This window comes from Desmodus rotundus, chromosome 8, assembly GCF_022682495.2.
Source record: "Desmodus rotundus isolate HL8 chromosome 8, HLdesRot8A.1, whole genome shotgun sequence".
Taxonomy (NCBI): Eukaryota; Metazoa; Chordata; class Mammalia; order Chiroptera; family Phyllostomidae; genus Desmodus; species Desmodus rotundus.
In genome coordinates, this window is record NC_071394.1 from 31,952,225 (window position 1) to 31,966,736 (window position 14,512).

The 14,512-nt window shown below is 34.9% G+C and overlaps 1 protein-coding gene across 2 annotated transcripts in view; it reads right to left on the minus strand.

The window, feature by feature from the left end:
- The window catches only part of CIBAR1 (CBY1 interacting BAR domain containing 1), a 28,589-nt gene that overhangs the window by 13,690 nt on the left and 387 nt on the right, over positions 1 to 14,512 (minus strand). Inside the window, exons 2-6 of one of the 2 annotated variants that reach the window (XM_024572033.4) lie at positions 14,070 to 14,304; positions 11,788 to 11,856; positions 10,723 to 10,824; positions 7,636 to 7,641; positions 6,389 to 6,493 (exon numbers count right to left, since the gene is read on the minus strand). In XM_024572033.4, coding sequence (XP_024427801.1) covers positions 6,389 to 6,493; positions 7,636 to 7,641; positions 10,723 to 10,824; positions 11,788 to 11,856; positions 14,070 to 14,304 — 517 coding nt within the window. The remainder of the gene's footprint in view (positions 1 to 6,388; positions 6,494 to 7,635; positions 7,642 to 10,722; positions 10,825 to 11,787; positions 11,857 to 14,069; positions 14,305 to 14,512) is intronic. The other variant, XM_024572034.3, reaches the window with a different exon arrangement.

Below are 14,512 nucleotides of genomic sequence, written 5' to 3' on the forward strand. Positions count from 1 at the left end.
ACCATATAGCTGATGACTTTCTATTATATGGAAAACAAATGGGGCTGTGATTTTTCTTCCATATTCTGTACATTAAGTTTCATACCAACTTTTCTCACAGGACAAATTCTTTGCAAGGTTCCTATGAAAAGTCTTTGCCTAGAAATGATGCTATCTTGCTGATAAATGCTACCAAAATTCAGATGGGCTTGTTGATTTAATCCCACCTCAAAAATGGTAATAGAGTTATGAGCAGTGCAGGACATACAGAGCAGAGATTCAGAACCGTCAAAGACTCTGGTATTGATTTCGGGGAGTTTATTAGAGTTGTGGTCAGCATTAAAAGTTTAGGTTGCATTATGACAGACTGGTCTGGTATGGAGAAAATCCTAAGGAATCTACTAAAAAAATAAATTGTATTTTTGTGTATTTGCAACAATTCAAAAATGAAATAAGGAAACAATTTCATTTCTAGTATCATCAAGAATTATAAAATACTTGGGTAAAAGTTTAAGATAAGCACAAAACTTACACTCTAAAAACTACACACATTGTTAAATTAAGGAAGACTGAAATAAATGGAAAACATCCCATGTTCATGGACTGGAAGAATTAATCTTAAAATGGCAATGCTTCCCAAATTGACCTACAGATTTGATGCAGTCCCTATCAGATACCAGCTAACTTCTTATAGAAACTGACAAGCTGAGTCTAAAGTTCATACTGAATTGCAACATATCCAGAGTAGCCAAAACAATCTTTAAAAAGACCAAAGAGGAAGAACTCACACTTACTACACAGCAATGCTAATTAATGAAGACAGTGTGGTACTGACATAAAGAAAGACATATAAATCAATGAAAGAGAACAAGAGACCTGAAACAAAAACCATGTCAACTGATTTAATTATTTAAACTATTTAAAAAGTCAACAAGGGTGCCAGAACTTTTCACTGGAGGAAGAAGAGTCTCTTCAACAAACTATGCTGGGACAACAGGTAGTCACATGCAAGAAAATGAAGTTTTTCAACTTTTAGCTCAGATCATGTACAAAAATGGATCAAAGACATGAAATAACAAAAATTATAAAAACTGTTAGGAAAAAAAACAGGGATCAATCTTCATGACCTCAGCTCTGGCAATGGATTCTTAGGTATGACACTAAAAGCACAAGCGACAATAAGAACAAAAATACAATGGACTTTGTCAGAATTAAAACTTATGCGTTGAGAAGTCTGTTTTGAGTTGACTTTTGTGGTAGAATTCTATTTTGATCTGTTTTAGAGATAAAAAATACTCCCTTAACTCTTATACAAAGTTAAAGCATTAGCATATAAATCCTATTGCAGTGGTGTATAAATAAAACTGATTAAAAATAAAAAATTATGCTTTGAGGAATACCATTAAGACAGTGAGAAGAATCCACAGAATAGGAAATTATGCATCTGATAAGGAACTTCTAGCGGAATATACAAAGTACTCTTTTAACTCAGTATAAAGACAACCCAACTAAAATATAGCTGAAGAATTTAAATAGCCATTTCTTGAAGGAAAAACAAATGGCCAGTTAGCATCAGCAAGAAATGCATATCAAAACCACAGTGAAATACTTCACACCCACTAGGATGACTATAAGGAAAAAGTCTAATGGACGGACTGGTGAGGATGCAGAGAAAACTGGAACCCTCATACTTGTGGTGCAGCTACTTTGGAAAACAGTCTGGCAGTTTCTCAAATGATGAGAGCTTACCATAGGATCCAGCAATTCAACTAGGTATATACCTGAGAGAAATAAAAGTATATGTCCATGCAAAAACTTGATGAGTATCATTAACCATAGTAACCAAAAGGTAGAAACACCAGAAATGTCCATCACTTGATGACTGGATAAGTAAAATGTGGCAATAAGTACCGACACATGCTACAATATGGATGAGCCTTGAAAGCATTATGCTAAGTGAAGGAAACCAGTTATAAAAATCATGTATTTTAAGGATTCCATTCATATGAAATGTTCAGAATAGCCAAATTTATACGTGAGAGTAGAGGAGGTTGCTTAGGGCTGGGGTAGGGGTGTGGGAGTGGGGAACAGGGAGGTAAAAGCTAAATGTACTAGGTTTCACTTTGAAGATGATGAAAATGTGAAAATGGTCTAAAATTGAGTAGTGATGGCTGCACACATCTGAACACATGAAAAATCACTTTTTAAATGGTTTAATTGTATGGTATATGATGTACCACCTCAATTTTTAAAAAAGTAGGTTTCTTCCTGTCTTTTTGTGACCACCAGGAGACTTCCCTCTTCCCGTGTCATGATACAGCGGGCAAAGAGAAACTTGGAAGCCCTTCTCTGTGCACCCTCCAGTGTGCAGTCCCTTTCTCCATGTCCTATTGCTTCAAGAAAACCCAGGTATTAGGAATTGTAGTTGGGAATTCAGCACTCACTCACTCTGCCCTAGTTTTGTTAGTGTTAAAGACCCTTGTAGAGGTAGTCAGCATGCAGGAGGAACACTGAAGTGAGCCCAAAGATCAGAGACAGACTGCCATGGGTAACAGAAAATTTTGCAGGCCTGAGGAACACTGGTGAGAGCCGGAAATCAAGACTCCCATCACTAAAGAAGCCCTTCAGTGGCAGTGAAATCGGGCATACCTCACAAGTCTTCACTCTCATTTTTCAGGTTTATATCTGCTCTTCATACTCCCTCACCTCAGGAAAGATGTTTGTCTCTGGGCAGCTTCCTGCGATGCCTGTTATGTGTAGCAATCTACCATCATACAGCAGAATGCAGACTGAATTGAGAGGCTTTAAAAACTTTCCTCAGTACAAAACCAGAGAACTTTGAGCTTGGCTATCAGAAAAAGCAAAGTTCTGGAATCCTTTGAAATTGCGGCAGGAAATTAAAAAAAAACATTAAAGGTATAAATGGATTTTATTTTACATGTAGAGAGGAATGATAAAATTAAGTGGTAGATAGTGCTTACTGATAAGAACATAACTTGTGAAAATGGGATGTTTTTGTTGTTAATAATTGTAAAATGACCAAATACTTTTCTTTAAAACGTTTTCCAGGAAAATTTTCAGTAAAAAAACATCCTTAGATGACTTGTTTTAAAAGACATAATGTGGTCATAAGGAATCCCCCAAATATTTCCAAGATATCTGTGAAAAAGTCACTGAAGACCTTCTGGAATCCATGATGCTAACGGTTTCATATCTATTAATGTGTTACAATAGCATAAGGCAATTCTGTGACACCTTATCACAGTGGTCGCAAGTTTACGTGGTTAGCAGTTCTTACCCTATTTATTTGATACCATGTAGTTATTACAAAGCTTTATGCTATAACAATTAATAATAGGGACTTCAGTCAAAATGAGGACACTTCACCTTCTTGTGTAACCATATAAAGAATTACAACTAGATCCAACAACTAAGGATTTAGAGAAGCCACCTTCATCCAGTCGGGTAGGGGGGCGGAGTCATGGAGACTGGCAGAGATGCAGTGTGGCGCAGAGAAGCAGCAGCAGCAGCAAAATGGACAGTCTCAAATTCACATATGGTGGATAAAAATTGGGAGTGAAACCTTGAGAGTGAGCAATCCCACCCCAGGCCAGACCACACAGCCCAGGATTCCAGAGCCAGGAAGATAAATCACTAACTTCTGGCTGTAAAAACCAGTGGGAGTTGGGGTGGCAAAGGAAACTGCTGGATTTTCAGATAACTCCATTTAAAGGGCCCGCACAGACTTAGAACGTCCCTAAACACACCCATTCTGGGATTCACCACTAGGGCAATAGCTGGAAGGGTGCCAGTTGCATAAGGGAAGTGGGTGAAGTGACTGGAAACGGGGTGAGTGCCAGGCAAACCTCCAGAAGCCAGGCAGTGGCTCTGTCCCCTCTCTGATTCCACCCCTGACAGAGAGCCACAAAGTGGTGAAATGGGTTGCCCCACCCTGACGATTACCTAAGGCTCTGCCCCATACAATTAACAGGTGCCTTTTCTACAATAGGCCACACTACTAAGACAGGGAGTCAAAGCAGCTCTACCTATACACAGAAACAAACACAGGGAGGCTGCCAAAGTGAGGAGACAAAGAAATATGGCCCAAATGAAAGAACAGAACAAACCCTGAAAAAGAACTAAATGCAGATAAGCAACCTATCAGACACAGAGTTCAAAACACTGGTTATCAGGATGCTCAAAGAACTCATTGAGTATGATGACAATATAAAGGAGGAAATGAAGGTTACCCTAAGTGAAATAAAGAAAAATCTACCAGGAACCATCAGTGGAGGGGAGGAAGCCAGGATTCAAATCAATGGTTTGGAATATGAGGAAGAAATAAGCATTCAACCAGAATAGCAAGAAGCAGCAAGAATTCAAAAAAAAAAAAAAAAAAAAAAAAAAAAGGATAGTATAAAGAACCTCTGGGACATCTCCAAATGTACTAACATTTGAATCATAGGGATGCCAGAGAGAGAAGAGGAAGAGCAAGAAATTGAAAACTTATTTTAAAAAATAATGAAAGAACTTCCCTAATTTGGTGAAGGAAACAGACATACAGTCCAGGAAGCACAGAGATTCCCAAACAAGTTGGACCCAAAGAGGACCAAACCAAAACACATCACAATTAAAATGCCAAATGTTAAAGATAAAGACAGAATCTTAGAAGCAGCAAGAGAAAGCAGAGAGTCACCTGCCCAGGAGTTCCCATAAGATTACCAGTTGATTTTCAAAAGAAACTTTGAAGGCTATAAGGCACTGGCAAGAAGTATTCAAAGTGATGCAAAGTAAGGACCTACAACCTAGATTATTCTATTCAGCAGAGCTATCATTTAGAATGGAAGGGCAGATAAAGTGCTTCCCAGAAAAGGTAAAGCTAAAGGTGTTCATCATCACCAAGCCATTATTACATGTAATGTTAAAGGGACTTACTTAAGAAAAAGATCAAAACTACGAACATTAAAATGGCAATAATTTCAAAACTATGAACAACTGAATCTAAAAAAACCCCAAACAAACTAAGGAAAGCAGAATAGGAACAGTATCATAGATATGGATATCATCTGCAGAGTTATCAGCTGGGAGGGGGAAGGAAAAGGGGGGAAAAGGTACAGTAATTAACAAGTATAATTGGTAGGTAGAAAATAGACAGGGGGAGGTTAAGAATAGTATAGGAAATGGAGAAGCCAAAGAACCCATGCATGACCCATGGACATGAACTAAGGGGGGAATGCTGGAGGGAAGGGGTAACAGGAGGAGGAGGGCAAAGGGGGAAAATTGGGATACTTGTAATAACATAATAAAATGTATTAAAGAATTAATAATAGTGTATTTGTATTAGAAGGGGAAGCACAGATTTTTAAAATGCATAATTGGTTTATAGTTCAAAATTTTTTTATATAATATTTTCATGGAGTTGCTGTAAAGATTAAAAGATAATTTATATAAAGTGCCTGGAAGAGCACCTGATACATAAAAACATAATGAATGTTATTTCCCTTTGATTAAATAGTATTTGTGATAAAAAGTTGAACATCTGGCCTCTGGTGGAATGTAGAACCTTTATACTATTTTTTCCATAAGAAAATAACATTTGGTATATTATTATAATATCTTTTTCATGCAGAATATGGGTTAAAAAAATCAGAGTAATTTATTCTCTGTATCTATAGGTCTGTTTCTGTTTTATTTGTTCGTTTATTTTGTTCTTGATATTTCATATATAAGTGAAATCATATTAGTCTTTTTCTGTCTGAATTATTTCAGAAAGAAATAATAGATCTGTCCATGTTGTCCCAAATGGTAAACTTCATTCTTTTTTTTTATGGCTGAGTGCTATTCCATTGTATGTATGTACCACATCTTCTTTATCCAATCATCTACTGATAGGCACACTTAAGTTGCTTCCATTTCTTAGCTACTGTAAATAATGCTGCAATGAACCCAGGGTACATGTAGCTTTCTGAATTGGTGTTTTGGATTTCTTCAGATAAATACCCAGAAGTAGAATTGCTGGGTCATAAGGTAGTTCTATTTTTAATTTTTTGAGGAACCTATATAATGTTTTCCATAGTGGCTGTATCAATTTGCAATCCCAGAAGGTGAAAAGGTGAAGGTTTTAAGAAGTACAAATTGGTAGTTACAAAAATAGTCATGGGGACTTAAAGTATAGCTTAGGGAATGTAGTCAATGATATTATAATAACTATACATGGTGTCAGATGGGGGATTACTTTTTAAGTTATATAAATGTCTAACCACTACGCTGTATACCTGAAATAATGTTAAATAACACTGAATGGCAACTGTAATTAAAAAATTTAAAAAATCAGAGTAATTTAACTTTTTCATAAATTTAAAACAAAGGTTTGAAAACATGTTTTGTACCTTAGCATCTACTCTATTACCTTTATATCCTTTATTTTCTGCTTTTCAAAATTGTCAATGGTTTCCTCCAGGTGACGAGTTGTTCGGGTAGCATCCATCGTAGCCCTCTGTAATTCTGTTTCTGCCTACAGAAGCATTGCCCCGCAAAAGATAGGAAAGAAAATTAAGTCAGAATCCATTCATTTCAGTCTGTTGGCTTTTTGGCATAACGGTGTAAATGTTTGATAATATTTTTGCCACATAAAATAAAGTGATCTATATTACAAGCACATGCAGAATAAAGAATGTTAAATCTATTAAGTGACATGTCTCAAGATCTCAAACAAAAGAAAACAAAACTCCTCCCTTTCCTTCTACAAAATCATTTTTTCCCTACATCACCCTTGGATGATTTACTATAAAAACAATGATCTATTTTTCTACTGCTTTCACCTATTTCACGGTCTGTGCCATTTATTATACTATTCTTTTTTTCCTTATCATTTCTCTCCCCTTTAACCCTATCTCCCCCCAAAATAAAGGGCCTGTGATTTAAGTATTTTCAAATTTCTAGTTCTTCAAATGCATTCAATGTTTCTAATTCTGTAGTATATAGAGTAGAATATACACTACAAATATTTATTTCAGCATCAAGTTTCTGTTTGTATATTATAAGCTAACAATAGTACACTCACTATTTAGTTAATACTTATTACAAGAAGTATACATACCAGTAACTACTACATTAGATGACAAGTCCAATACTTCATGTACTCTAATAAGTACTCATACTATCTAGCCACATGTGGCTGTTCATTGTTAAATTAATTAAATGAAAATTTAAAATCTAGTTTCTCAGTTACTCTAGTCACATTTCAAGAGCTCAATAGCCATATATAGTTAGTGGCTACAGTACTGTACAGTGCAGAACATTTCCAATTTAATCATGCATTTCTTTTAAAAAAGCAAGTCTTTCTTTAGGACAATAATTAACCAAAAATATTTAAGATTTTTTTTAAACAGTAACAGAGTTTAAAAGTCCAATTTTCAGATTCACTTCTTTCTAATAAAGTTTTATGTCCTATGCTAGTAGTATATTTCCTCAAAAGTATCACACATCATCATTTAATAGTTAATCCATGGGAAAAATCTGCATCTGTCATCAATGTATTTGACACATAATATTGACATTTAGCCCTTGCTTTCTTTTTCAAGAAAATGTATAAATTGAAATAAGTAAAATGGTTTACTCTAAGGATCCATCTTGACACACCACTTTATTACCCACCTGTGACTGAAATTCTTCATAAAGGAAAAAATACATTTCAAAGAGAACAATTTTTTTCAATAAATTAGAATCATGTACTCTTACAATTAAATTATACATTAATTATAACTGTATACTGAGTATACTCTGATAATTAGGTTAATTCACGAACAATTTCAAGATACTAAGCATTTAAAAATACATTCTTTTACACCTCTGTGTGTGTGTTAAGTTTTCCATAAAAGGTATAAAGTTTTTTAAAACCATATAAACTTTTAACTTTAATCATACCTAGTAATCAAAAACAATTCTCTGTATTACTGGGCTGGGGATTTTTAAAAAACTTCACAGGAAATTCAAAAGTAAAATAGAGCTTCTTTGAAGATCCACTAATATGAAAAAATTTCTTAGTTATTTGATGCATGTTAACCTTTTATTACTAATGAGAGTTTCAAGCAGACTAATTTTTCTTAAAAAAAAAAAAAGATTTACTTTTAGAGAGGGAGAGAAACATCGATTGGCTGCTTCTTGCATGTCCCATCTGGGGATCTGGTCTACAAGCCAGGCATGTGCCCTGAGTGGGAATCGAACTAGTGACCTTTTGGTTCATAGGCTGGTGTTCAATCCACTAAGGCACACTGGCCAGGGCTGGACTCATTTCTTAATACTGTTTATTACATGTGACTCATGCAATTCTTACTTGTGAATATTTTCTTTTAACTTATGTCTTTCCCCTCACCATTTATCAATAGGTTCATTTTAAATGTTGGAAGGGTAGACGAAGCGATAGCTGGGGCATAGGTATCTTAATTTACCACCCTCCAAAAACTACTCTTCATTTCTTAGTCTCAAATCTTTTTATTCCAGCATAGCCATCTTGCCCAAAGTTACACAGCTATTTTTAACAAAGTGGGTATAGATTTGTTTCTTCCTTTTGTTGAAGATTCTATAATGTATCAATTTGAGTAGGAAATGGTTTTGATTAAATACTACATGACTTTATTTATATCGGTAAATTCAATAAAAGTACTCATGAGTGCAAAATGGCTTATAAAAGGGTGAGCCAGATTGATGTTTTTCCAGCTGTGTTATAGGCAGCTTGTTCAGAAGCCACAAGGGGGTGAGCAGGCAGAAAACCTGGGATTCTTCTTTACCTTATCCTCTTGTACCAAAACTACTCCATTTTATTTTACTGTACTTTGCCATGTATAATGCACACCCATATTTCTGGCCCAAACTTTCAGGAAAAAAAATCTTTTGTTTCGATTTTTAAATTCAACTTATTTATATTTAGAAACAAAACTGATGATTGTATTCCAGGGTATTATTTTGCATATGGATATTGTTACTGCTTTCTAGAGTTAGACTTTTAACACATAAGCATAAATAAAAGAATTAAAAACATTTATATAGATATGGAATTAGTACTACCCATGTATAACGCACATCCTTATTTTCCCCTCAAAAATTGGGGCAAAATAGTGCACATTATACACATCAGAATATGGTACATACTGAACTTTAATGGACTTCTTTTGATTAGTTCGATGAATTTTAAGGGCCTAGACTCATAGATATTCTATCATGCTATGATAGAATATATTTATATCAAATTCATTTATATGTAGATTATACTTTATTTTCTTGTCTCAGGTTGTCAAAATCCATTGGATTCACAGATTTTTTTTCCCAGTGAGCACAGCAATTCACCTATAGCAATAAGCTCTTTAGTTGTTGCATTTTTCTCCCCGTATAAATCTGCAGGCCTGCTCTCTCCACAGCAGTGTTTAAAAATGGCATCTAAGTCACCTTTGTAACATCCTTGTTTTAGGAATAGATTCATTTCTGTGTTGAGTGTCAATACTAATACCCTTCATTCAACCTTGCCAGACACTCAGGATTCCAGATGTGACATTTTTTTCTGTCTTTATGTACTCTTCTATAAACAAAACAACAGAAATTTTACCTCTGGCTTAATTCTTAAAAACTAGTGATATCCCCTGGCCTCTGCCTTAGTTGCTATTTGTCAGTCATAAATTTTCCATCATTCTCTGGTTTGTCTGACTTACTTAAAACCTAGACTTTATAATCTCCAGTTTGTAGATCTTAACTCTCAAGTACTGTCTAGATGTTCCTGTTCCAGCCCTGTGGCTGCCCATTTTTTTTTTTTTTTTTTTTAATTACAAGGTTGGGCATATGTACCTTTGGTCCAAAGGAAGAAGGACCAGGCAATTGGCGCAGCCCCAAATCACTGCTCAAGGGATTCACCTCAGGAATGGAGGTGTTCTGGAACCTCAAATGCCCCCAAAGAGCCACTCCTCATGTGCTTTCTGGCTGAGCTGGGCAGTAAAAACCTTAAAGAAGTAGGAAGGAGACATAAAGGAATGGGAAAAAGAGGCAGCGGGGATAAGTTAGTACTTTCAATACAACTGCACCTATCCCAGGTGCTGGCAATTAGCCAGGCACTATTTTCTATTCTTGTGTTTAGCCAAGCACAAGGAACAATCCACTTTGAGAAAATAGTTATTCTGAACAGAAGAACCTCATTACTTTACAGTAGACATTCCTGCCTAAATCACTTAATGTCCAGCTGTGGATCAATTATACTCTTGAGTCTCCTCAAGGTTTTGGCTGAAGTTGTAATTAAGGTTCCACAAAGTGTTTTTTTTGTCTGTTTGTTTTTAAGATAAAGGGAATTATATTGGCAAAAAAATTTTTCCTTCCTGTTCTCAAAAGCAGGACAGATGGTAATTGCGAAATTACAATTAATGATAGATCTTTAATTTTATAGTTAACACTTAGTCATCATGTGAAACAAATCTCAGAATTTTGAACTAACTCTTTATAAAAACACCTGCATTTATGACTGTTTTATTTTTTGAATACATATTGTGAAAAACAATACAGGGGGACCAAATTAAGTGGTGTATTTTCTTCAAAGTTTTCTCAATTCTACAGTGAGAATTCATAAATGCATATTTCTTTTCAAACTCTATATTCAAATTCTCTGCATGTTTAAAAGTAGAAATGCATAATTTCCATATATATTTACTTTTGTACTGCATACCTTACAAAATGTTTTTTGAAAGACCAGAATTCAAAGGATACAATAACATGTCGGTCAGATGGGTTTCGCTGACGTGTTCTTTCTAACTGAGTTAACTGTTTAGCTTCTCGATTCCTTGCTGTTAATGTGGCTTTGAGGTCATCCTGCAAGTAGGCATTTTTTGTTAATAATAATCTGTGATGTTAGAAATAAAAAAATGCACACACTCTGTTTTAAGAATGGGAGAGTCACCTTGTTCGATCCAGGCATCATCACCACAGGAATTATGACTGTGTCATCAGTGTGTGTCTCTGTGTGTGAGTGCACACATGTGTTTCTTTAATATCCTCTCAAAATAACGACATAGACAAGATAATTTCAATGCAAAACTGTAACCGTGTAAAACATACATGTATATATATATGTATATATGATTTTGATTGTGGTGGTAGTTACATGTATACATACATTTGTCAAAATTCAGTGAAGACTTAAAATGGGAGAATTTCATTGCATGTAAATTATACCTCAATAAAATTGATGTAAAAAATAGAACTTTGAGAATGTAGTGTACAGCATGGCGACTATAGTTAACAGCATTGCATTGCATATTTGAAAGTTGCTAAGGGAGTAAATAGATCTCAAAGCCCTATCCACAAAAAAATTTCTATAATTATGTGTGGTGACAGTTGTTAACTAGACTTACGTGGTTATTATTTCACAATATCTACAATTATCAAATCATTATGTTGTATGCGTGAAACTAATATGTCAATTATACCTCAATTAAAAAATAAAACTTTGTCACACTCATTTTTCATTTACATGTTATTACCTGCTTTAAAACAAAAGTATAAACTTATATTTATTTACTAAAATAATTTCTGTTCATATATTCTTCATGACTATAAGAAATAAGTGTCCACAATAAACAAAATAATGCTTTATACTTAGTAAGCTTACTAAAAATATTTCATTATTCTCAAAGTTCTAAGAAATGATGACTCTTCAGAATGTATAAAAAAATGATAGAACACTACTTTGTACTTTTCATTAAAAGAACAATTATTGGAAACCTTATACTCTGGAATACCTAATAATAATAGAAAAATAATGAATTTACTTACTCGTTTCATTTTTACAATGGTTCCATAAGCTTTCAATGGTTCAACTACTTTGGCTTCAAGTCTTTCAACCTATTGAAAATTATTATAAAATATAACTGAAAAGAAACACAGATCAAAATTTTAATTCTGAAATAAAAGCTGTGATGTTTAACCTAAACATATTACACAGAATAATTAAAAACAATTTTAATTAAAATGTCACAGTTCAACTTATCTCCAATAATCATCACAATTAGTTAACACGCAGCATCTAAACTTAAGCACATTAAAAACTGTTAAGCTATTCAGTAACAAAACAGAAAAGACCTAGTACCCATTATGACAAGAAAATGTCTCAGGTTTCCAAAGAGCTCATCCTTACCATACCATCACCTCTGTCTTACTTTGTACCTCAAAGATGGTGCTTTTGGCTGTTTTAAGACATCGCAACTTTTAAGAGTTATCTCTTTGAGTGTGTTTAGCTCAGTGTTGGATACTTTGAATATATATTCTCCAAAATTAATAGCCCAATCTTCCAGACAAGAAAAGCAAAGCTGAAAGATACAGCATATGGGAAATATTTAAAGCAACAAAAACCTCAAAATCAAGAATGCTTAGAGACCACTGTATTAGCTGCATTTTTTTTTTCTAGGAAGCCATTCATAAAATATCAAAGCAGAGAGAACAAGATAAATGGTCTCAAGTGTTCCTGAGCTGTCAAACTGTATGGTTGCACTCTCTTTTATTTAGAAGTAAACAGTTTTTCTGAAACATTACAATTTTTTAATCACATATTGGGTAATTCTTTTACTAACAGCACTAGTGGAAAACACTGGAGAAAACAGATAAATACATAGCATAAGAAAAATAACTCTTGGACATTAAAATATTCTTTTTTCAGGATAGTTAATATAAGATGACATGTATTTAACTGTTTAAGAGGAATATGTGTTATTTTTGTAGCAGGAAAAGGGCTTTTTTTCATGATACATGTTTAAATAATCAGTGAGTACATTTCATATTTATTTTTTTTAAATAAAATGTATCTGAATGTTTCATTTTAAAAGATTTTAGGAAAAACAAAGAAAATCAAGTTCTTATTGAGCATGTAAATATTAGGAATCCTGAAGTAAAAACCATCAATATTCAGGATAGTTTAGTCTATACCATTCTGAATAATCCATACACTGATTACTCAGTGTAGGGTTATCCAAGTCTTTCTTTCTGTTCTCCTTTTTGTCGCCTACCTTTTGGTCATTGTTCATTAGCACCTCCACCATTTGGTAAGCAAGGGAAATAAAAAGGAGAACAAATGTGAATCAATTCACTTTGCTATTTGATAAATAGCATAAAGGTTTTCTGAAAGGGACATTGAGATGATTGACTAACACAGAATTTTAGGATTCTCTGTGAACATATATTATTTCTGAAATAGTCACCAGTTATATATAACTGAAAATTGTTTATTACAGAAGAAATACATGACAAATAAGTTTTCCAAAATGTACACCCAAACGTAATTACTGCTCAAATTTCTGTATGAATAGAAATTATAGGTTCAAAGATCATTATAGGTGGTTTTTTGTTTTTTTTTTTTTTTTTTAATAATTGAGCCTTCTGTTTTAGGCTTTGGGGGGGGGGGGGGGGGGGGAAAGACCAAAGTACTGATGAGAGAAGTGCCAGAAGAGCAATGCAGCTAATTTGAGGAACTTCTGACAAGTTAACCTGTGTCTTGAAACCTAAAATAAATATAAGTGAAATTGCTTATGAGTCATTAAAGGAAAAAATGGGCTTTTGGAACAAAAACAATGACAACTTCTTCCCTCTCCCCCACCAGCAAAAAAAAATCTCTACAGTGCTTATTCCCCTCCCTGTCCCCACAAATGTCCCCCAGCATGGAAGCAGCAAAGATCTTTTGTTCATTTATTACACACTCACACCACCATTCCCCAACATCCTCTAGCTCCAGACATGTTTTATACTTACCTAGCCACAAGGCACAAGTCATGCTCCTTTTCTTTCTCATGGGCACTATGTTTAAGACCCCCTGTAATAGCCACCCCTTGGCCAAAAGCTGGAGAAGGAAATGGGAAAATTCAAGACACCCTGAAGTTTTAGTTTGAAAACGGCAAAATCCCAGGAAGCTTCCCTTTAATAGACTCACACAATGTTACAGACATAAAAAGGTAGGTTTATCATCAAGTGCATGTTCACCACTGAAGATTACAAGTGAGTCTTCATGTTTCCTTCATCCACTACTTCAGGCTTATTCATAACAATGACGCTGTGACCTCACGCCATACCTCTGCTTGTCGATAATCCTGAAGTTTGGCAAACTCATCAGCAAAGTTTTTCAGGCCCTGCTTTAAATTTGGGGTCTCTGTAGAGGCATACACGTTTATTTCATTCACCAGGAGGTCTGCTTTGTCTCGCAGTCTGGCAGTTTTCCGCACATAAGCAGCAAATATTTGGCACAGCTCTCCAAAATGCTTCTCCACATTTGTGACAGCATTTTGCAGTTGTCTGGTTTGAGCGTCCCTAGAGAAAAAGATGACACAAAAAATCTAATCATTCTTATTAGGGACAAGATGGCTTCATCTCCACGTTAAATTTATATGCAAATATTCCCTGGGCGTTCTGCAGCTTCTCCCAAGGCGGATTCCCTTTCCCCTAGGTCCCCATTCGGGCCCAGCCTTAACATCCCAGCCGACAGTGAAGGCGCACGAAGAGGCCCGGCTCCGGCAGC